Below are 24,010 nucleotides of genomic sequence, written 5' to 3'. Positions count from 1 at the left end.
CCTAGCTATGACTGTGACACTACATTCTGCACCCTCTCCTTTCCTTCTCTATGAATGGTATGCTTTGTCTGTATAGCGCGCAAGAAACAATAATTTTCACTGTTTACTAATACATGTGACAAATCAAATCAAGAGCAAATAAAATAATTCTAATTTGTTACCTTGTTGCTCCCCTAGCCCGTTGTGAACGCAATTCTGATTAAATCTTACTTAACGTGTTCTGTGATTGAGGATTTTGTTTCATATCAGCTCAAAGGCTATTGTGTGGCTAATTCTGTATCTCACTCAGAAGCAAAGCTCCATTGGAATTGTTCCTCTGTTATGAATCCTGTCTCAGTCAGACCCCTCTCTCTCGAGTATGAATTCTGCCCTGGTATCTGTTGGATAAGTTGTCAATAGCTGCTTCTGCCGATAGCTTCTGTTGCTTTTGACTGCATGATGTCATGTTTGGGCTGGTTTGAAATGCGACGTGGGATCAATTAATGACTTCTGGGTGTTTTGAATGGGATTTGTGGAGTTGTTTCCAATATTAAACCTCTCGATATGGCCATGGGGGAAATGGTTCACCAAGAGTTCCTGTGGCTCCAGAGGACACAACCATGGTAATTGCTCAGTGGGATTGCGCAGGGCTTGGAAAAGGTCCTTGTTTATTGGAACAATGATGGAGCTGTGGGAATGGCTTGGAGTCACAGAAATTAGGAAGATGATCCCATTCACACCTCATTCCCCAGTTCACTGACTTACACCACCTCCTTGACCTGGCAATGTCTGAATTTTAAAAAACCACATCTTTCATTCAAATCCCCCGATGGCCTTGCCCCTCCCTCTCTCTGTAACCTCCAACAACCCTCAAGATCTCTGCACCCCTCTCATTCTGCCTCTTCCACATCCTCAATTGATAATCGTGCCCTCAGTTATCTAGGCCCAAAGTTCTGGAATTAACTTCCTAAACAGTGCCAGGGACCTGGGTTCAATTCCTGCTTTGGGTCACTGTCTGTGTGGAGTCTGCACGTTCTCCCCTGTGGGTTTCCTCCCACACTCCAAAGATGTGCTGGTTAGGTGCATTGGCCATGCTAAATTCTCCCTCAGTGTACCTGAACAGGCACCAGAGTGTGGCAACTAGGGGATTTTCACAGTAACTTCATTGCAGTGTTAATGTAAGCCTACTTGTGATACTAATAAATCAACTTTAATATTCTCTCATCTCCATTTTAAATGGGAGGCTCCCTGAGCTGCTCCCCCCCCCCCCCCCCCCACAAGGGGAAACATTGTCTTAGCCTCTATCCTGTGATGCCTCCTCAGAATATGTTTCATTAAGATCACCTCGCATTCTTTTGAATTCCAAAGAGAATAGGTCCAACCTGCTCAACTTGTCTTCGTAAGGCAACCCTTTCATTCCAGGCACCAGATTAATGAACTCTGGATTGTTTCCAATACAAGTATATCCCTCCCTTAAATAAGGAAATCAGGACTGTACACAGTATTCCAGGTGCAATCTCACCAATGCCCTGTACAGTTTCAAAATGGCTTCCTTATTTGTATATTCCAACCCTCTTGAAATAAAGGCCAACATTTTTTTGCCTTCCTAATGACTTGTTCTACCTGCATCCTGACCTTTTTGTGATTTTATTTTTGTTCATTGGTAGGACATGGGTGTCGCTGGCTGGGTCAGCATTTATTGCCCAATCCTAGCTACTCTTGAACTGAGTAGATTGATCAGCCATTTCAGAGAGCAGTTGAGAGTCAACCACATTGCTGTAGTTCTGGAGTCGCATGTAGGCCAGACCAGTAAGGATGGCAGATTTCTTTCCCCAAAGGACATAAGTGAACCAGATGGGTTTTTCTGACAATTGACAATAGTTTCATGGTCATCAGTAGATTCTTAATTCCAGATATTTTTAAAATTGAATTCAAATTCCACCATCTGCCGTGACTGGATTCGAACCCGGGTCCCCAGAACGTTAGCCGAGTTTCTGGATCAATAGTCTAGCGATAATACCACTAGGCCATCGCCCCCCCGTCCCGTACAGGACACCCAATCCCTTTGTGCTGCAGCATTTGGCAATCTCTCTCCATTTAAATAAATTGATGTCTTTCTATCCTTCCTGCCAAACTGGAAAAGTTTTCATTTTTCCCACCGTATACTCCAGCTGCCAATAGCTACCACTCACTCAACCTGTCTGTATCCCTCTGCAGGTTCTTTGTATCCTCCCCACAACTTGTTTTCTGACCTATCCTTGAATCGTCGGCAAATTTGGCTATAATACATTTGGTCCCTTGATCCAAGTCATTAACATAGGTCATAAATAGTTGAGACCCCCGTATGGATCCCTGTGGCACTCCACTAGCTATAGTTTGCCATCCCACTTATCCTGACATTGTTTCCTGTTCATTCGCGAATCGCCTCTCCACACTAATTATCTCTGCCAGCATCATGAATCTTGTGCAGTTGCTGGTGCGCGGCACATTATCAAATGCCTGTTGCAAATCGGAATCCACTACATCTACCGGTTCCCCTTTACCCACTTCCTCAAAGAACTCGAACACAATTTTCCTTTCACAAAACAATGCCTGATTGTGTTATGGTTTCCTCATGTTACCTAATTAATAATGAATTCTAGCACTTTCCCAATGACAGATGTTGGACTAACTGCCCCTTAGTCTTCCTGGTCTCCTTCTTTTCTTGAATGTTGGTGTTGCATTTGCTGTTTTCCAAACTGCTGGGACCTTTCTAGAACCAAGGGAATTTTGGACGATTACAGCCAATGCATCCACTATTTCTGCAGCCGTTTCCTTTGCGACCCGAGGGTGCAGGCCATCAGGTTGAGGGAGTTTGTTTAGTTTTACTAGTGCTTTTTCTCTGGTGATCATCATTGTTTGAAGGAGATGTGAGAGGCAAATTTTTTTTACATAGAGTGGTAGGTGTCTGGAACATGCTGTCATGAGTGGTGGTGGAGGCGGACACGATAGGGGTGTTTAAGGAGCTTTTAGATAAGCACATGAATGTGCAAGGAATAGAGGAATATGGACCAAGGGTAGGCAGAAGGGATTAGTTTAATTTGGCGTCATGTTCAGCACAGCATCGTGGGCTGAATAGCCTGTTCCTGTGCTGTTCTATGTTCTAAGTTCCTCCCTCCCTTTTGCCCCCTGTTCTTCATTGCTTTCCGTATTTTCTCCTGCAAAGGCTGATATAAAATACCTGTTCAAAGTCTCGCCACTTATTCCTTTCCAATTATTATTTCCCCAGCCCCATCCTTTAAGGGGTGATGGCCTAGTGGTCTTATTGCTAGATTATTAATCCAGAAATTGAGCTAATGTTCTGGGGTCCCAGGTTCTGGAGTCTGATGATGCAACTGTATAGAACGCTGGTTAGGCCACATTTGGAGTACTGTGTCCAGTTCTGGTCGCCGCACTACCAGAAGGACGTGGAGGCGTTAGAGAGAGTGCAGAGAAGGTTTACCAGGATGTTGCCTGGTATGGAGGGTCTTAGCTATGAGGAGAGATTGGGTAAACTGGGGTTGTTCTCCCTGGAAAGACGGAGAATGAGGGGAGATCTCATAGAGGTGTACAAGATTATGAAGGGGATAGATAGGATGAACAGTGGGAAGCTTTTTCCCAGGTCAGAAGTGACGTTCATGAGGGGTCACGGGCTCAAGGTGAGAGGGGCGAAGTATAACTCAGATATCAGAGGGATGTTTTTTACACAGAGGGTGGTGGGGGCTTGGAATGCGCTGCCAAGTAGGGTGGTGGAGGCAGGCACGCTGACATCGTTTAAGACTTGCCTGGATAGTCACATGAGCAGCCTGGGAATGGAGGGATACAAACGATTGGTCTAGTTGGACCAAGGAGCGGCACAGGCTTGGAGGGCCGAAGGGCCTGTTTCCTGTGCTGTACTGTTCTTTGTTCTTTGTTCGAATCCCGCCACGGCAGATGGTGGAATTTGAATTAAGTAAAAAAAAAAATCTGGAATTAAAATCTCGTGATGACCATGAAACCATTGTCAATTGTCAGAAAAAACCCATCTGGTTCACGAATGTCCTTTAGGGAAGGAAATCTGCCGTCCTTACCTGGTCTGGCCTACATGTGACTCCAGAGCCACAGCAATGTGGTTGACTCTCAACTGCCCTCCAAGGGCAACTAGGGATGGGCAATAAATGCTGGCCAACCAACAACACCCATGTCCCACAAATGAATTTTAAAAATGCTCTCTTTCTTTTCTATGCTTTTATTGTCCTTTAAATTTATCATTCCAGGTTCACCCTTTCTAGGTTTCTAAAATTTTCCCAATTCCCTGGACTGTCACTAAATTTTGCAACGTTGTACACCTTTCCCTTTAGTTTGATAGCATCATTAACTTCCTTAGTTAGTTAGCCACAGATGGTGTAACTTCCTCGAGGATCAGTCTTTCTCAATGAATGATATTTTGTTGAAAATTATGAAATATCTCCTTAAATATTTACCACTGCTCCTGTATTGCGTTTTATCTTTTAATCTATTTTCTCATTCCACTTTGGCCTTCTCAGTCTTCATACCCTTTGTGTTTATTTGGCTTTTTAAAATTTAAGACCCTAGTTTCAGACCCACATCTCTCACCTGGAAACTGAATGTGAAATTCTATCACGTTATGAACACTCTTACCAAGAGGATCCTTAACTATTCTTAACTCCTCAATTAATTTTGTCTTCTTATGCATTAAGAGTTTTCATATAACCTGTTTCCTTGTTGGTTCTGGAAAAATTGTTCTAAGAAACTGTCCTTGTGACACACTATGAAGTCATTTCCAGGTTATCTTTGCCAACTTGATTGATCCATTTAAGATTAAAATTATTGCATCTGGATTCAGTTACTGCTTGCAAAAGAGAGTTCCAAGCTTATGCCACCCTTTGTGTATAGAAATGTTTCCTCATTTCGGGACTGTAAGGTCTGGCTCTAATTTTCAGATTATTCCCCACTCCTGCCTGGCGATTGTCACACGGTGTCTGTTCATCTGTTGTCGAAGCGCCTGCATGGTCTCGCTGATGGACCATGTCTCGGGACATCCTTTTCTGCAGCGTATCAGCTGGACAACGTTGGCCAAGCTGCATGAGTATGTACCGGGTACCTGGTGGGTGGTGTTCTCACATGTGATGGTGCTATCCATGTTGATGATACAGCAAGTCTTGCAGAGGTTGCCGAGGCAGGGTTGTGTGGTGTCATGGCCGCTGTTCTCCTAGACCACTGTGCCACAATCGCCAGGCAGGAGAGTTCCCTTCCAGTCGGGGAACACTTCAGCGGTCACGGGCATTCAGCCTCTGATCTTCGGGTAAGCGTTCTCCAAGGTGGCCTTCAAAGCACACGACAATGCAGAATCGCTGAGCACAAACTGATAGCCAAGTTCCGCACACATGAGGACGGCCTCAACCGGGATCTTGGGTTCATGTCACACTATCTGTAACCCCCACCATTTGCCTGGGCTTGCAAAATCCTACTAACTGTCCTGGCTTGAGACAATTCACATCTCTTTAACCTGTGATTATCCCTCTCTCCACTTGCACTGTCTGTATCTGTAAAGACTCTCATTCCAACCATTCTTCGTATTGCAATCTGTAATAATCTTGCAATTGAGTCTTTGTCTATATATGCTGTGTTTGTGAACCCACCTCTCCATTCACCTGATGAAGGAGCAGTGCTCCGAAAGCTCGTGATTCCAAATAAACCTGTTGGACTTTAACCTGGTGTTGTGAGACTACTTACTGTGCCCACCCCGGTCCAACGCCGGCATCTCCACATCACGTCTTTCTCACCTGTCTGTGCCTTTTACTATCTTGAGAACCACAAAAAATCACCCCTTCGTCTTCTGAGTTCCGGGGAATAAAGCCACAGTTTGTGTAACCCCCCCAGTGTGATTTAACCCTTCGATTCCAGGTATCATCCTTATCTACACTGCACTCCCTCCAAGGTCACTTCTTCTTCCTAAGATATAGTTCCCAGACTGCTCACAGTAATTCCAGGTGTGGTCTCTCCAGAACTTTGTATCACTGAAGCAGGATTTTCTCTATTTATATTCCAGATCTCTGGATATAAAGGCCAGCGTTCCATTCACATTTTTGATTATTTTTTGTATCTTTTTTTTCTTGAATTCACCTGGACCGCCGTCCCCACAGTCTCTTCGAGCCTCCCTTGTTTCTAGTTTTACACCATTAGAAAGAGCCTTGTTCCATCGATTTTGAGTCCGAGGTGGATGATCTCACATTTGCAGTTTTGCCCATTCACTTCATCCATGAATATCACTTTGTAATTTTATGCTCCCTATCTTTGTGTCATTAGCAAATCTGAATATGTGGCTTTTGTTCCGTTACCTAAATCATTAGTAAATACGGTGAATAGTTGAGGCCCCAACATAAATCCTTACGCTAGCTCTGATCACATCCTGCCGATTTAGAGTACCAGCCCATTATCCCTTCTCTGTCTCTTGCCACACCTAAAATCCAGGCTGACCCTCCTAATGCAGCACTGAGCAATATTGCACTGTCTTTTGATTTGATTTATTATTCTCAGATGTATTGGGATACAGTGAAAAGTATTGTTTCTTGCGTGCTGTACAGACAAAGCACACCATTCATAGAGAAGGAAAGGAGAGGGTGCAGAATGTAGTGTTACAGTCATAGCTAGGGTGTAGAGAAAGATCAACTTAATGCGAGGTAGGTCCATTCAAAAGTCTGACGGCAGCAGGGAAGAAGCTGTTCTTGAGTCGGTTGGTACGTGACCTCAGACTTTTGTATCTCCTTCCCGATGGAAGAAGGTGGAAGAGAGAATGTCCAGGGTGCGTGGGGTCCTTGATAATGCTGGCTGCTTTTCCAGGACAGTGGGAAGTGTAGACAGAGTCAATGGATGGGAGGCTGGTTTGTGTGATAGATTGGATGAGGTGTTAAGCCGGTCCATGTTGTCTTTATCCTCCATGACAGCAGTAATCCTAATCCCATTGGCCCCATCCTGCTCCCGTGTCTCTTTGTGTCTCTCTCCATTAATCATCAGATAAGACCTATTCTCAAAAGGTGCTCTCTGCTTCAGTCACTAGCTGTGCCCATGCAGCCTCCCGCACTACGACACTGCCCCTAATCAATCTCATTTCTTTTCCAGGCAAGTACAGCTAGAAAAAGCCATGGAACAGGAAGGATTGGCTGATGAAGATGTAAGTTGTCTCTCAATGAGCTGATAGAATTCTTTGGGTGTTACAGTAGTATTGAAAATTTATCACATGACATTTAACACGGCGACTCCCATCGGCATCTCGAGAGAGTGGTTATTGTTTCACTAATGAACATTTTTCATCCGTGCTGGAAACTGGAAGTAAAACTGGACCCTCCCGAGGACTGAACAGAAATACTGGGGCCACAGAGGAAGGGGAGGAGGGCACGGGTGGAGTTAAAAATGCCAATTCTGTCCGAGATGCTGATTGAATTGAGTAATGGCATTTTTTTGAGGAAGGCACAAAATGATGTTGAACCGGAGGGTGCCGCACAGTTGGAGGTGCCAATTTTCAGATGAGTTAATTGGGGCCCTGTCCATTGTCTGGGGGATTCTAAAATGTCCCAAGAAAGGTGGGGATTGGGGGGTGGGGGGGCTATCTGGTGTCCTGGCCAATGTTGCCCCTCTACCCCATCACAAAAACGGAATTTCTGATCCCTTACCATGTTGCTGTGTGTGGGATCTTGCTGTGCACTCTCGTTTCAACATCACAACAGCAATTCAAAAAAGATGTACTTAGTAGAAATTAAATTGATTAGGGACGACATGGTGGCACAGTGGTTAGCACCACTGCCTCACAGCGCCAGGGACCTGGGTTCGATTCCCGGCTTGGGTCACTGTCTGTGTGGAGTTTGCACGTTCTCCCCTTGTCTGCGTGGGTTTCCTCCGGGTGCTCCGGTTTCCTCCCACAGTCTGAAAGACGTGCTGGTTAGGTGCATTGACCCAAACAGGCGCTGGAGTGTGGCGACGAGGGGAATTTCACAGTAACTTCATTGCAGTGTTAATGTAAGCCTTACTTGTGACTAATAAATAAACTTTAAAAACTTTAGTAGACCTTTGGGGCGTCCTGAGATGGTGAAAGATGCTTTAGGAATTCCCATTCTTTCTTTATGTGGCAGTCGGTACAATATCCGGCCTTATTTGATGCAATCCTGCGGAAGCCATGGTGGGAATATTCCGGAATAGATGGAGATTTTCAAACTCCGTCGTTTTGATTCTCCTCTAAAATGTGGATTGTGTCCAGAAGGAGCATATTGAGCTTGGATATTGGGAGGGTGAAGAGTTGGTGGTTATGGGTCTGTCACTGGTAGTCGTCATAGTGACCGGTGTTTGAAGCGATGAATTAGAGTTTTCACCGTAAACAATTAGAGCACATCAGCTTGAACAGATTTGTTCTAGAACAGGGTGGTACGGTGATAGTGGTTAGCGCTGCTGCCTCTCGACGCCAGGGACCAAGGTTCAATTGGGTGACCGTGTGGAGTTCGCACCTTCTGCCCGTGTCTGCGTGGGTTTCCTCCGGGTGCTCCGGTTTCCTCCCACACTCCAAAGATGTGCAGGTTAGGTGGATTGGCCATGCTAAATTGCCCCTTAACGTCCAAAGATGTATAGGTTAGATGGGTTGACCATGGTAAATGTGTGGGATTACGGGAATAGGGCCTGGGCAACATACTCTGTCAGAGAGTCAGGGCAGACTTGATGGGCCGAATGGCCTCCTTCTGCATGGTAGGGTTTCTGTGATATTTGTACTGAGACATTCCCAGTGACAGCACGGAGCTGTGGGGGAATTGTCAGAGCTTCTACTGCCTTGGCCAATATTTACATCAAAATAAGTCTCAGCCATTGTGAAAATTAAACCAGTGATGGGTGCAGCTGATGAAGGAAATTAGCCGCGACGATTATGGTATCTGAAATGGAGAGGGGGGAGAAAAATCCCAGGGCAGGGACAAAGAATCAAAGGGAACACCATTCCCGGTGTTGATGATGAAGGCTTTCGGCAGTTTTGGATGTGTTTCCAGTCGGTAAATGTGCAGCAGTACGTGAGGTCCGTGTTACTAATGACGACATTTGTTCTTGTGTTGAATTGTGTTGTGTTTGCACCAGAAACAAATGCGAAGGACACAACACGCTCAGAAAGAAACGGAATTCCTCCGCCTCAAGAGAACAAGGTTGGGCCTGGATGACTTTGAGTCTCTGAAGGTTATAGGAAGAGGAGCTTTTGGAGAGGTTTGTCCAGTTTTTGTATTTGGGTTATAAGTTTCTTGGCGATAGTGTTACAAATCAAGTCGCTTGGCGTATTAAGTCAAGGTTAATTAAGTCAATCTTAGGTGTACATAAATAAATTCCTGATATGTCATTGATCTGGCTCCTGGAGCGATACTGCTCTGTTAGAGGCTCCTAATACTGGGATTTGTTTTATTATTTAGAATTTTTTTGTATTTTCCTTGGCACAGTGGTAAGCACTGCTACCTCACAATGCCAGGGAGTTGATTTGGGTCACTGTCTGTGTGGAGTCTGCACGTTCTCCCCGTGTCTGCGTGGGGTTCCTCTGGCTGCTCCGGTTTCCTCCCACAGTCCGAAAGACGTGCTGGTTGGGTGGATTGGCCATGCTAAAAAAAACCTGAACAGGCGCCGGAGTGTGGCAACGAGGGGAATTTGATCTGATTTTATTATTGTCACCTGTATTAGTATACAGTGAAAAGTATTGTTTCTTGCGCACTACATAGACAAAGCATACCGTTCATAGAGGAGGAAAGGAGAGTGCAGAATATAGAGTCACAGTCATAGCTAGGGTGTAGAGAAAGATCAACTTAATGCGAGGTAGGTCCATTCAAAAGTCTGACAGCAGCAGGGAAGAAGCTGTTCTTGAGTCGGTTGGTATGTGATCTCAGACTTTTGTATCTTTTTCCTGACGGAAGAAGGATGTCGGGGTTTTCACAGTAACTTCATTGCAGTGTTAATGTAAGCCTATTTGTGACACTAATGAAAAAACTTAAACAACTTGCTTTCTTGTGGAAGCTTTACTGGACAAAGGCAACAGGTTCCATTCCTGAAGAACATTGGGGAATTAGTTTGGGTTTTATTGGCAATCTGACATCTTTCAGCTTCCAGCCAATAAATTGTCAATAGATTCTGTTGGAATTCATTTCGCAACTTGCCATTGTGACATTTGAACTCAGTCCCTGAGTTGCTGGATTGGTACCACACCCAGTGCATTACCCGGAGAGGGGAAGTCTGTAAAGAACTGTGCATTATTCTTTATGATTTGGGGAACCTCCTTTCTCAGGTGCGTCTTGTACAGAAGAAGGACACTGGACACATCTACGCCATGAAGATCCTTCGGAAGTCTGACATGTTGGAAAAAGAGCAGGTAAGAAGTCAGCTAAATAATAACACTGATATCACAGGTTTGTGGTCAGTCGTATAGTCATTGTTTTAACCACCCACAATCTGGTGGGAGGTTCATGTTTAAATAAGGATGAAATACTTATCTCCACGTTTGCGTCACACTCCTGTGTATCACAGATTTAGACTGCTGGGAGTTGTGTGAGGGCCCCACAGGAACATGGGGAATCGGAGCTGGAATAGGCCGTTTGGCCTTTGAAACTGCTGCACCACTCAGTACGATCGTGGCTGAACTTCTCCCTCACCTCTGCCTGAGGATGGCCTCAACCGGGATCTTGGGTTCATGTCACACTATCTGTAACCCCCACAACTTGCCTGGACTTGCAAAATCTCACTAGCTGTGCTTAATGCTCCCTCCACTCACATTGTCTGTAACTTTAAGACTTGATTAGCTGTAAAGAATCGCATTCCAATCATTATTCTGTAAATTGAGTTTGTGTCTCTATGCCCTGTTTGAAACGCCACTAGCTTTCGGAGCCCGAAAGCTAGTGGCGTTTGCTACCAAATAAACCTGTTGGACTTTAACCTGGTGTTGTTAGACTCCTTACTGTGTTTACCCCAGTCCAACGCCGGCATCTCCACACCCTGGACCATCCCTATATCCCTTTAATTCTCTCAATGCATACGAATCTTTCCACCTCTGCCTTGATTATACTCAACGAGAGAGAAAACAGAGCTCTCTGGGTCAATAATTCCAAAGACTCTCCACCCTCTGAGTGAAGAAATTACTCCTCATCTCTTTCCTAAATGGTTGACTCCTTATCCTGAGACTGACCCCAGCAAGGGGAAAACATTTTCTCAGCATCTACCCTGTCAAGTCCCTTAAGAATGTGATACGTTTCAATATCATCTCTTATTCCTTTAAACTCCAGGACACACAAGTCTAGAGTAGTCCATCCCTCCTCATTAAAGGGCGGCACAGTGGTTAGCACTGCTGCTTCACAGCGCCAGGGACCCGGGTTCGATTCCCGGCTTGGGTCATTTTCTGTGTGGAGTTTGCACGTTCTCCCCGTGTCTGCGTGGGTTTCCTCCGGGTGCTGCGGTTTCCTCCCACAGTCCAAAGATGTGCGGGTTGGGTGCGTTGGCCGTGCTAAATTGCCCCTTTTGTGTCCCGGGATACGTAAGTTAGAGAGATTAGCGGGGTAAATATGTGGGGTTGCAGGGAAGGGGCCTGGGTGGGACTGTGCTTGATGCAGACTCGATGGGCCAAATGGCCCCTCTCGACACTGCAGGGATTCTACGAAAGTCGCCATAGTCCCAGATGACCATGGACTGCTCTCCCCTTTGAGGGAGAGAGCTGATTGGTGGTGATTTAACCTGAGGGTCACCACACTTCGGATGAGGAGGATCGTAACAGACACCTCCAGACGCTGAAAGATGCTCTCATAAGAACAGGATATGGCGCTCGACTCATCGATCGACAGTTCCGACGCGCCGCAGCAAAAAACCGCACCGACCTCCTCAGAAGACAAACACGGGACACGGTGGACAGAGTACCCTTCGTCGTCCAGTACTTCCCCAGAGCGGAGAAGCTACGGCATCTCCTCCGGAGCCTTCAACATGTCATTGATGAAGACGAACATCTCGCCAAGGCCATCCCCACACCCCCACTTCTTGCCTTCAAACAACCGCACAACTTCAAACAGACCATTGTCCGCAGCAAACTACCCAGCCTTCAGCAGAACAGTGACCATGACACCACACAACCCTGCCACAGCAACCTCTGTAAGACGCGCCGGATCATCGACACGGATGCCATCATCTCACGTGAGAACACCATTCACCAGGTACACGGTACATACTCTTGCAACTCGGCCAACGTTGTCGACATGATACGCTGCGGGAAAGGATGTCCCGAGGCATGGTACATTGGGGAAACCATGCAGACGCTGCAACAACGGATGAATGAACACCGCTCGACAATCACCAGGCAAGACTGTTCTCTTTCTGTTGGGGAACACTTCAGCGGTCACGGGCATTCAGCCTCTGATCGTCAGATAAGCGTTCTCCAAGGCGGCCTTCACAACACACGACACCGCAGGGTCGCTGAGCAGAAACTGATAGCCAAGTTCCACACACATGAGGACGGCCTCAACCGGGATCTTGGGTTCATGTCACACTATCTGTAACCCCCACAACTTGCCTGGACTTGCAAAATCTCACTAGCTGTCCTGTCTGGAGACAATACTCATCTCTTTAAACTGTGCTTAATGCTCTCTCCACCCACATTGTCTGTACCTTTAAGAATTGATTAGCTGTATTAGCATTGATTAGCATTCCAATCATTATTCGGTAAATTGAGTTTGTGTCTCTGCATGCCCTGTTTGTGAGCACATCTCCCACTCCACCTGACGAAGGGGCAGCGCTCCGAAAGCTAGTGGCGTTTGCTACCAAATAAACCTGTTGGACTTTAACCTGGTGTTGTGAGACTTCTTACTAAATCTTCATTGGCATTTTGAACCTGGTTCTGAGTAGAGTGCAGTGCAGAATGGGACAGTGAAGGATGATGGCTGGAGGATCCACAATAGAGAGGTGGAAGGAACCTGGATCTGTGCTGGAACCTGCAACGCCATGGACCAAGTGCTAGAAAATGGGATTTAAATTAACCGCGAGTTTTTTCTTCTCTCTCCTTTTGACTGGCGCAAGGCTGAATGGCCTCTTTCTGTGCCGTGGTTTGTCAGTGATTCTAAATCAATTGGCTTGATTATTCTGATTGTATCATGTGAATTCTAAGTGCCTGATCTCTCTCTCGGCTGGAATTCCATCGCTCCATATTTAACAGGTTTTTTAAATCTCAGGTGGCTCACATTCGGGCAGAGAGGGATATCCTGGTGGAAGCAGATGGTGCGTGGGTGGTGAAGATGTTCTACAGTTTTCAGGACAAGCGAAATCTATATTTAATTATGGAATTTCTGCCGGGGGGTGAGTGACAGCTGCCAACGCTTTACAACTTTGTCTGGAAGGTGACAGGAACCAATTTACGTCTCATTCCTGCTCCCATCAAACCTGCTGCACCATTCGGTACAATCATGGCTGATCCTGGGCTTCAACTCCATTTTCCCATCCTGCTCCCCATATCCCTTCACTCCCGGAGAGATCTTATCATCCCAGCCTCAAATATGACAGCGTATCCACACCCCTCTGGAGTAGTGAATTCCAAAGATTCCCAACCCTCTGAGTGAAGAAATGTCTCCTCCTCACGGTCCTAAATGATTGGCCCCTTTTCCTGAGACTGTGTCCCCATGTTTTAGATTCCCCGATCGTGGAAACTATCTCCCAGTGTCCACCCTATCCAAACCCCTTCAGAATCTTATGGGTTTCGATGAGATTGCCCCATGTTCTTCCAAACTCAATTTCACCTCCACCTCAGGGTAAATCAGTCGGGGGGGGGGGGGGGGGGGGGGGGGGGGGATCCATCCCCCTTGACTCCACTGACCTTGGATGTGTCTGTCTTTTCCCCAGGTGATATGATGACCTTACTCATGAAGAAAGACACACTGTCCGAGGAAGAGGCTCAGTTTTACATTGCTGAGACAGTGTTGGCCATTGACTGCATCCATCAACTGGGTTTTATTCACAGAGACATCAAACCAGATAACCTCCTGTTAGATAGCAGGGTAAGTCGCGCCTCTCCCACCATGTGAAGACTATTTACAATGCATTGCGCTCTCTCCACTTGCCCATCCATAAAGCTATTAAGTCCCTGCATTAGCTGGATGTTGTAAGATTCTACAATTCACTCTGTATCTGTCAACACCGGGCTCTGATTACACACAGAATGTCCAGCACCAAAGTAGGTCATTCAGCCCAATTGGTCTATACTGGGATTTATGCTCCAATGAGTCTTCATCAACACCTATTTCATCTCATCCTGTCAGCTCTCCTCATCTATAACATCTAATCCTGTTCTTCTCTGCTGTGTTAAGACTCTCAAGTTGTGAGGAAGTTGTTGAGGTCACTGGCAATGTTCTGGGACAAGGGAACAGACTCTCAAACAGTGTGTCTCAATCTCTGATCCCGGCTCTTCCTGAACCTTTCTCAGCTCCTTTTCTATTCTTCCTATCTCTATCCTCGGAATGCCTGGAATCTTTGCCCCACAGAGTCGCTGCTCGCTCTGGTGTCATGTGATGGCAGCAGGAGAGCCTTGTACTTCCCCCACACACACACTGGTTACCATGGAGACTCAACTGTACGCTCGTGCAAGCTGGCCATGTCTGGCCTCCCCTGCACTCATTGGCCCCCTTGGCCCTTGTTGGCCACTCTTGATGCTCAATGACCTCCCTCAGTCCTCGCTGGCCACCCTCGCTGTCCACTCTCGGCCCTTGCCGACTCTCGCTCTCTCAAATTGCAGCCATTTCCTGAGGATTTTAGGAGAGGCAGTGGTGTAGTGGTATTGTCACTGGATTAATAATCCAGAGACCCAGAGTGATGTTCTGGGGACCCGGGTTCGAATCCCACCGTGGCAGATGGTGAAATTTGAATCCAATAAAAATCTGGAAATAAGAATCCACTGATTCTTATGAAACAATTGTGGGGAAAACCCATCTGGTTCACTAATGTCCTTTCAGGAAGGAAATCTGCCGTCCTTACCCGATCTGGCCTATATGTGACTCCAGAGTCACAGCAATGTGGGTGACTCTTAGCTGCCCTCGGAAATGGCCGAACAAACCACTCAGTTCAAGGGCAAGTAGGAATGGGCAACAAATGCTGGTCCAGCCAGCGATGCCTGCAATCCATAAACGAAGCGTGACCAATCACAGCCACCTAGGAGTTTGTGATTGTGGGGACAGAAGCGATTTGTTTTTCTGGCTGGGCCAAGTTCTGTCACGTTGCTGCTGTGTTTTTTGACAGGGTCACGTGAAACTGTCTGATTTTGGGCTGTGTACGGGACTGAAGAAAGCTCACCGGACAGAGTTCTACCGGAACCTCACTTGCAGCCCCCCCAGCGATTTCAGTAAGTTAATTTGGAATGAAGTGATTGATTGGACTGTGGGAGGGTTGGCGGGGGGGGGGGGGGGGGGGGGGGAGGGATGGGGGGGTGGAGGGTGGGGAGTGGCGGGATGGGGGGGGTGGAGGGTGGGGAGTGGCGGGGGGTGGGGAGTGGCGGGGGGGTGGAGGGTGGGGAGCGGCGGAGGGGCGGGGGGGAGGGGGATGGGGGGGTGGAGGGTGGGGAGCGGCGGAGGGGGGGGTCTGCCCACTCCAGGGACTGGGACGGTTCGTTATTTTGATTAATTACATTACTTTCCCCCTCAGCTTTTCAGAATATGAACTCGAAACGAAAAGCAGAAACATGGAAGAAGAATAGACGGCAGCTGGTGAGATTTATTCTCCTCCTCCTTCGGGTGTTTTTAACCATTTTGATAAATCCTGGATATTGAACACGATATTCAAGCCTCATCTCTGTGTCATTTTGATTTTTCATTTGATTTATTATTGTCACATGTATTAACATACAGTGAAAAGTATTGTTTCTTGCGTGCTGTACAGACAAAGCATACCATTCATAGAGAAGGAAAGGAGAGGGTGCAGAATGTAGTGTTACAGTCATAACTAGGGTGTAGAGAAAGATCAACTTAATGCAAGGTAGGTCCTTCAGAAGTCTGACAGCAGCAGGGAAGAAGCTGTTCTTGAGTCGGTTGGTACGTGACCTCAGACTTTTGTATCTTTTTCCCGACGGAAGAAGGTGGAAGAGAGAATGTCCGGGGTGTGTGGGGTCCTTGATTATGCTGGCTCTTTTCCAAGCCAGGGGGAAGTGTAGACAGAGTCAATGGATGGGAGGCTGATTTGAGTGATGGACTGGGCTTCGTTCACGACCCTTTATAGTTTCTTGCGGTCTTGGACAGAGCAGGAGCCATACCAAGCTGTGATACACCCAGAAAGAATGCTTTCTATGGTGCATCGGTAAAGATTGGTGAGAGTCGTAGTGGACATGCCAAATTTCCTTAGTCTTCTGAGAAGGTAGAGGCGTTGGTGGGATTTTAGTATTTTTACGCCATTTTTTGTACTGTTAGTGCGGTCTCAGTGGGTGGCCTCTGAGTTAGAAGCTTGAGAATTCAAATCCTGTGCCATGTGAACCTGTAATCCAGCCTGAAACTCCCAGTGCAGTGCTGAGGGAGTGCCGCACTGTCAGAGGGTCAGTACTGAGGGAGTTCCGCACTGTCAGAGGGTCAGTGCTGAGGGAGTGCCACACTGTCAGAGGGTCAGTACTGAGGGAGTGCCGCACTGTCAGAGGGTCAGTGCTGAGGGAGTGCCACACTGTCAGAGGGTCAGTACTGAGGGAGTGCCGCACTGTCAGAGGGTCAGTACTGAGGGAGTGCCGCACTGTCAGAGGGTCAGTACTGAGGGAGTGCTGCATTGTCAAGGGTGCCGTGTTTCGGGTGAGAGATTAATTCAAGGTCTCCTCCTCTGATTGATATGAGAAATCCCATTTGAAGAGGAAGGTGTGCACTCCCCAGTGTCATGGCCAACATTTATCCTTCAGCTGCTCAGTCTCATTCCTGTTTGTGGGATCTTGCTCTACGCAAGTCGTTACGACAGCGACTGCTTTACAAAAGCATTTCATTGGCTGTCGAGGGATTTCAGACATCCTGAAGCTGTAAAAGGCGCTAGAGAAATTGTCAGCACGGTGGCACAGTGGTTAGCACTGCTGCCTCACAGCGCCAGGGACCCGGGCTCCATTCCCGGCTTGGGTCACTGTCTGTGTGGAGTCTGCACATTCTCCCTGTGTCTGCGTGGGTTTCCTCCGGGTGCTCTAGTTTCCTCCCACAGTCCAAAGATGTGCAGGCTAGGTTGATTGAACATGCTAAATTGCCCCTTCGCGTCAGGAGGATTAGCAGGGTAAATACGTGGAGTTACAGGGACAGCACCTGGGTGGGATTGTTGTCAGTGCAGGCTTGATGGGCTGAATGGCCTCCTTCTGCACTGTAGGGATTCAATGAAGTCTCAGTCAGTTGCTAAAACGGTGGTCAGTCGATCTCGGGACAGTGAAGGAAGGAAACTCAGTGAGGCTCACCCACTTCCCTGATTTCCCGAAAATGAGCAATTCTAACCAGCATGTTTGGAGTTTGCAGTCCGTGCTGTCACTCCGAGTGGTTGATTTTTGGATCCTGGGTGATGTTCCTGGGAATTGATGTTATTTTTCATTCTGACTTTCAGGCCTATTCCACGGTTGGCACTCCGGATTACATTGCCCCGGAAGTATTTATGCAGAACGGATACAACAAGCTCTGTGATTGGTGGTCCTTGGGGGTCATCATGTATGAAATGCTGATAGGTATGTCCGAGGACCAATCAGGAAGTTCTTTGATGTAGATTGCTGTTGTCCACTAGAAATTACTGGCCAGCCCACGGAGTGGCGATTCATCGGAGATGCCCTGGTGACTGTGCTCCACGTGTAGACATGATGTGGAGATGCCGGCGTTGGACTGGGGTAAACACAGTAAGAAGTCTCACAACACCAGGTTAAAGTCCAACAGGTTTATTTGGTAGCAAAAACCACTATCTTTCGGAACAGGCTGTTCCTTCGTCAGGTGGGTGGGATTTCTGATAACAAACAGGGCACAAAGACACAAACTCAATTTACATGAATAATGGTTGGAATGTGAGTCTTTACAGCTAACCAAGTCTTAAAGGTACAGACAATGTGAGTGGAGAGAGCATTAAGCACAGGTTAAAGAGATGTGTATTGTCTCCAGACAGGACAGCCAGTGAGATTTTGCACATCTAGGCAGGTTGTGGGGGTTACAGAGTGTGTGACATGAACCCAATATCCCGGTTGAGGCCGTCCTCATGTGGCAGCAACTGATAGCCAGATTCCGCACACATGCGGACGGCCTCAACCGGGATATTGGGTTCATGTCACACTATCTGTAACCCCCACAACCTGCCTGGATGTGCAAAATCTCACTGGCTGTCCTGTCTGGAGACAATACACATCTCTTTAACCTGTGCTTAATGCTCTCTCCACTCACATTGTCTGTACCTTTAAGACTTGATTAGCTGTAAAGACTCACATTCCAATCATTATTCATGTAAATTGAGTTTGTGTCTTTGTGCCCCGTTTGTAATCAGAACTCCCACCCACCTGACGAAGGGACAGCCTGTTCCGAAAGCTAGTGGCATTTGCTTCCAAATAACCTGTTGGACTTTAACCTGGCGTTGTGAGACTTCTTACTCCATGTGTAGAGTCCGTTAGTTAACAAACATCCTAGAAAGTGAAGTACTCACAGTGGCGCTGGCACCATCCTTATCCTTGTGGTAGTCTTTCCACCTCTGAGTCGGAAGGTGGAGGATTCAAATCCCACTCGTTAGCGACCAGATCAGAAAGCCCAAGTTATATAATGAAGACTCGATCCCAACAATTTTTCTGTTTTTGTCCTTAGTGTGAGGATAATGTGTTTCACTCTCGGCGCGATTCTACCGACACACTGGGAAGCTTTTATCAAAACAAACGTTATTTAACAACACGGTTTAAGTATAACAAATGAATTAGCTTAACTTTTAACATTTCAACAATATTTACATGACAAGATACAATTCTTAACTGCTAACCTGTCTGTGTGAGTTCCAATCAAGCAATGTTTCTCTTATAGACTTAAACCCCTCTTTTAAAATTAGTTAGCAAACACCGGCGTACTTGTTTTGACTTGGGTTACCGGTCCTGGAGCTTTCAGAAAGCCTTTGGAGAGAGGGAGGGACAGAAAGACACTGCTTTTATTCTGACAACCCAGGCAGCAACTATCCTTGGCTTAGAATGAGAATGAAACGCATTCTTTCATAGAAACTAGAGGCAGGAGGAAGCCATTCGGCCCTTCGAGCCTGCTCTGCCATTTATTTTGATCATGGCTGATCATTGAATTTAATATCTTGATCCCCCCCTTCACCCCTTTAGCCTCAAGAGCAATATCTAATTGCAAGCTTGGCTCCTCCCATTAATCACATGACTCCGTCTCTGTCAATCAACCTAATCATAAACTCTCATGACTTTGCAAATCTAGTCTGAACCCCCAGGCAAACATAAATAAACAAAAGCCTTGCGTCAGTGGATTGAAAATCTCACCTGAAGCTTTTGAAATTTGCTCTTAATTCTGTTTCTAGATGATTGACAGGATCTGTCCGCCCCGTGTTATAATCTGCTTGTTTGGGAAGGGGATGGAAGGATATGGGGGTGGAGGCGGGTTCAGGATATTGAGTTGGACGATCAACCATGATCTTAATGAATGGTGGAGCAGGAATGGCTGCCTCCTGTTTTCTGTGTTTCTAAGTGATGTTGGATGTTGTGGATTTTTCAGGTTACCCCCCTTTCTGTTCGGAAACCCCCCAGGAGACGTATCAGAAGGTGATGAGCTGGAAAGAAACGTTGGTCTTCCCTCCAGAGGTTCCAATCTCCGAGAAGTCCAAGAGCCTGATTCTAAGGTACCGACATTTCTACCAGTCAACAAACTGGGAATGGGCCCAACCACTGCAGCTCCTTATTGGAAAAATGGAAAAGGGGGAATTTTAGACCAATATTTCTTAGCAGAGGCTGCTTAGGGCATGGAATATTTTGTCATCATTCAGATATCCCGACAGTGCCGGTTGGGTAGGTGTTTGGAGAGGAGGAGTGGAAAGGTACAATTAAAGAGTCAGCGATGCTATAAGATGTGATGGGCTGAATGGCCTCCAGCAGATTAATCTGTGTTGGAATACTCTTTACATGGTTATATTCCAAGGTTTTCTCTATAGCTCTTTGATAAACTCTGTATTGATGTAAAGATGTTATTTATGTTTATTTACAAGCTGCCCCAACCCCCCTCCCCTCACGGCGGGTTTCCAGCAGCAAGACATTGGCTGCCTGTGCGATCTTCCAGTTCCGCTGAGTCTCCGGGCTTCTGTGAGGCTCGCCAGCCCAGTCGCTGGAGTTGAATTCTCTTGCTCTCTCTCTCTCTTTATCTGTGTGTGTGTGTGTGTGTGTGTCTCTCTCTATAACCCTCTGTCAATATGTATAACCCTCTGTGTGTGTCTCTCACTGTCTGTCTTTCTCTCTGTCTCTGTCTGTGTGTGTCACTCTCCCTCTCCCTCTCCCTCTCCCTCTCCCTCTCCCTCTCCCTCTCCCTCTCCCTCTCCCTCTCCCTCTCCCTCTCCCTCTGCCTCTGCCTCTGCCTCTGCCTCTGCCTCTCCCTCTGCCTCTCCCTCTGCCTCTCCCTCTGCCTCTCCCTCTGCCTCTCCCTCTGCCTCTCCCTCTCCCTCTCCCTCTGCCTCTCCCTCTGCCTCTCCCTCTGCCTCTCCCTCTGCCTCTCCCTCTGCCTCTCCCTCTGCCTCTCCCTCTGCCTCTCCCTCTGCCTCTCCCTCTGCCTCTCCCTCTGCCTCTCCCTCTCCCTCTGCCTCTGCCTCTGCCTCTCCCTCTCCCTCTCCCTCTCCCTCTGCCTCTCCCTCTCCCTCTCCCTCTCCCTCTGCCTCTGCCTCTGCCTCTGCCTCTGCCTCTATAAACTATAAACCCCATGGTAAATCTGCAGTTATTCATTTAAAAGTCAGACCTTTTAGCTTTAAGACAGAGTTGATATGATTTGGCTAATTTATTTCTGTAGGAACCTGTTGCTGCTTTATTTTAACTTTCTCCTTTACCAGCTCCTTCCTGCACCACTTTGAACTAAATGGACTTGATGTAACTTGCTTTGAGTTTTACTGAGTGAGTGATCACAGGATGGGTAAACAAAGAACAATACAGCACAGGAACAGGCCCTTTGGCCCTCCAAGCCTGCGCCGCTCATGTACCCAATGAGACCATTCGTTTGTATCCCTCTTTTCCCAGTCTGTTCATGTGGCTATCTAGATAAGTCTTAAATGATCCCAGTGTGTCCGCCTCAATCACCTTGCTTGGCAGCGCATTCCAGGCCCCCACCACCCTCTGTGTAAAACATGTCCCCCTGACATCTGTGTTGAACCCTGACCCCCTCACCTTGAACCCGTGACCCCTTGTGTTTGTCACCTCCGACCTGGGAAAAAGCTTCCCACTGTTCACCCTATCTATGCCCTTCATAATTTTGTACACCTCTATTGGGTCGCCCCTCATCCTCCGTCTTTCCAGGGAGAACATCCCCAGTTTACCCAATCTCTCCTCATAGCTAAGACCCTCCATACCAGGCAACATCCTGGTAAACCTTCTCTGTACTCTCTCCAAAGCCAGAGGCAGAATTTACCTGAAAGCTCTGACAGAGGGAAATGCTTCCCTCTGGTGGTGGCAACCTGGTAAGGCGTCTAACAACGCCAGGTTAAAGTCCAACAGGTTATTTGGTAGCAAAAGCCACTAGCTTTCGGAACAGGCTGTCCCTTCGTCAGGTGGGTGGGAGTTCTGATCACAAACAGGGCACAAAGACACAAACTCAATTTACATGAATAATGATTGGAATGTGAGTCTTTACAGCTAATCAAGTCTTAAAGGTACAGACAATGTGAGTGGAGGGAGCATCAAGCACAGGTTAAAGAGATGTGTATTGTCTCCAGACAGGACAGCTAGTGAGGCTTTGCACATCCAGGCAGGTTGTGGGGTTTGCAGATAGTGTGACAGGAACCCAATATCCCGGTTGAGGCCGTCCGCATGTGTGCGGAACCTGGCTATCAGTGGCAATCTGAACAGGGGGAGGAAGCTTCGAATTGGAGTCTGGCTGTTCAGGATGATGTGAGGAAGGATTACGGTACATAAATTGTCACAGAAATCTGGAACTCTCTCTCCCAAAGTGCTGTCAAGGCTGAACATGTCAAAACTGAGATTGTGGGTAAGAGTTTTCAACGTTCTAAAGCCAAGGCCAGCAATTGGTGAAGATCGAGATGCTCAGAATTTGACCAAATGGTGAAAAATGATCAAACCTACCTAATCTTTCCTTCTGGCTCAAATACTCCATCCCTTGCAACATCCTGATGAACCTCCTCTGTACCCCGGCTAGTGCTAGCGCCTTCCTGTGGTGGGATATGAACCTGGGTCCCTAGAACATTACCCTGGGTCTCTGGTTTACTAATCTAGTGACAATACCATTGCCTCCCCTTGAAAAAGAAAAGACTTGGGTGGCACAGTGGTTAACACTGCTGCCTCACAGCGCCAGGGACCCGGGTTCGATTCCCGCTTGGGTCACTGTCTGTGCAGAGTCTGCATGTGGTATTGTCACTGGATAGTAATCTGGAGGCTCAGGTTAATGCCCTAGGGTCGTGGAGTTCAAATCCCACCACAGCAGCTGGTGGAATTTGAATTCAGTTAATAAATCCTGACATTGAAGAGCTAGTCTCAGTAACAGTGACCGTGACAACTATCATCGATTGTGGGGAAAAACCCATCTGGTTCACTAATGTCCTTTTAGGGAAGGAAATCTGCCGTCCTTACCTGGTCTGGCCTACATGTGTCTCCAGAGCCACAGCCAATGGCTGAGCAAGCCACTCAGTTCAAGGGCAACTGGGGATGGGTAATAAATGTTGGCCCAGCCAGTGACACCCATGTGCCACAAATGAATTTAAAAATATAAAGGAATTGGCTTTGTTGCACTGATTTGCTGTGTTGTATGTTCCCAGGTTTTGCTGTACAGCAGATGATCGAATCGGAGCAAATAGTGTGGAAGAAATTAAAAGTCACCAGTTTTTCGAAGGAGTAGACTGGGAACACACCAGGTAATTGAATGGTCTAGTTGGACCAATGAGCGGCACAGGCTTGGAGGGCCGAAGGGCCTGTTTCCTGTGCTGTACAGTTCTTTGTTCTTTGTAAACACAACAGGGGGGGGAAATGGACTTGGAGAGTGGGAATACAGAAAGGGTAACCTTCCCTGCTTCCTATCCCATTGACACCAGTGTAATTTGGGGGAGGGTGGGTAGAGTGAGGAGTGAAAGAATGATCCATTCATTGTAGGTGCAGACTCGATGGGCCAAATGGCCTTTTCTGCATTGTGACTCTATGACTCTATTCGCTGTTCCACTCAGCATGTTGTGGAAGTGATTGTTCTGGACAAAATTCCCTCAGTGAGTCAGCTGTGGCTCTGTTGGTAACACACTTGCCTCTGGGTCACAAGGACTTGAAACAGAAAAGTCTAGGCTGACACACAGAGTGCTGCACTGTTGGAGGTGCTCTCTTTAAATGCAATGTTAAATTGAGTCCCGTTTGTGTATCTGGTGGGTGTAAAAAAAAAAAAACCCATAACAGTGACTGTACTTCATTGACTGCGAGGAACTTGAGACTCTAGTGACCATGAAAGTTTAAGTTTATTTATTATTGTCACAAGTAGGCTTACACAAAGTTACTGTGAAAATCCCCGTAGTTGCCACACACTCTGGCGCCTGTTCGGGTACTCTGAGGGAGAATTTAGCGTGGCCAATGCACCTAGCCAGCACGTCTTTTGGACTGTGGGAGGAAACCGGAGCACCCGGAGGAAACCCACGCAGACACGGGGAGAACGCACAGACAGTGACCCAAGGCCGGAATTGAACCCTGGTACCTGGCGTTGTTAGGCAGCAGTGCTAACCACTCTGCTGCCCAAGTCTTTTCTTTTTCAAGGGAAGATGGTGGTGTACTGGTATTGTCACTTGACTAGTAAAGCAGAGACCCGGGTTCGAATCCCACCACAGGAAAGATGCGATAGCGCTA

At 47.1% G+C, this 24,010-nt stretch overlaps 1 protein-coding gene across 3 annotated transcripts in view; it reads left to right on the top strand.

The window, feature by feature from the left end:
* Positions 1-24,010, top strand: part of LOC144498441 (serine/threonine-protein kinase 38-like) — an 89,123-nt gene that overhangs the window by 54,075 nt on the left and 11,038 nt on the right. For all 3 annotated transcript variants that reach the window (XM_078219549.1, XM_078219548.1, XM_078219547.1), the window contains exons 3-12: positions 7,120-7,171; positions 9,109-9,231; positions 10,292-10,375; positions 13,209-13,332; positions 13,873-14,027; positions 15,262-15,364; positions 15,664-15,725; positions 17,566-17,683; positions 19,701-19,824; positions 22,948-23,043. In XM_078219549.1, the coding sequence (XP_078075675.1) occupies positions 7,120-7,171; positions 9,109-9,231; positions 10,292-10,375; positions 13,209-13,332; positions 13,873-14,027; positions 15,262-15,364; positions 15,664-15,725; positions 17,566-17,683; positions 19,701-19,824; positions 22,948-23,043 (1,041 nt within the window). The remainder of the gene's footprint in view (positions 1-7,119; positions 7,172-9,108; positions 9,232-10,291; positions 10,376-13,208; positions 13,333-13,872; positions 14,028-15,261; positions 15,365-15,663; positions 15,726-17,565; positions 17,684-19,700; positions 19,825-22,947; positions 23,044-24,010) is intronic.

Source organism: Mustelus asterias, chromosome 9 (genome assembly GCF_964213995.1).
Source record: "Mustelus asterias chromosome 9, sMusAst1.hap1.1, whole genome shotgun sequence".
Classification (NCBI taxonomy): domain Eukaryota; kingdom Metazoa; phylum Chordata; class Chondrichthyes; order Carcharhiniformes; family Triakidae; genus Mustelus; species Mustelus asterias.
Note: the sequence above shows the minus strand (reverse complement) of the source record. Positions and strands in the feature narration are given on the sequence as shown.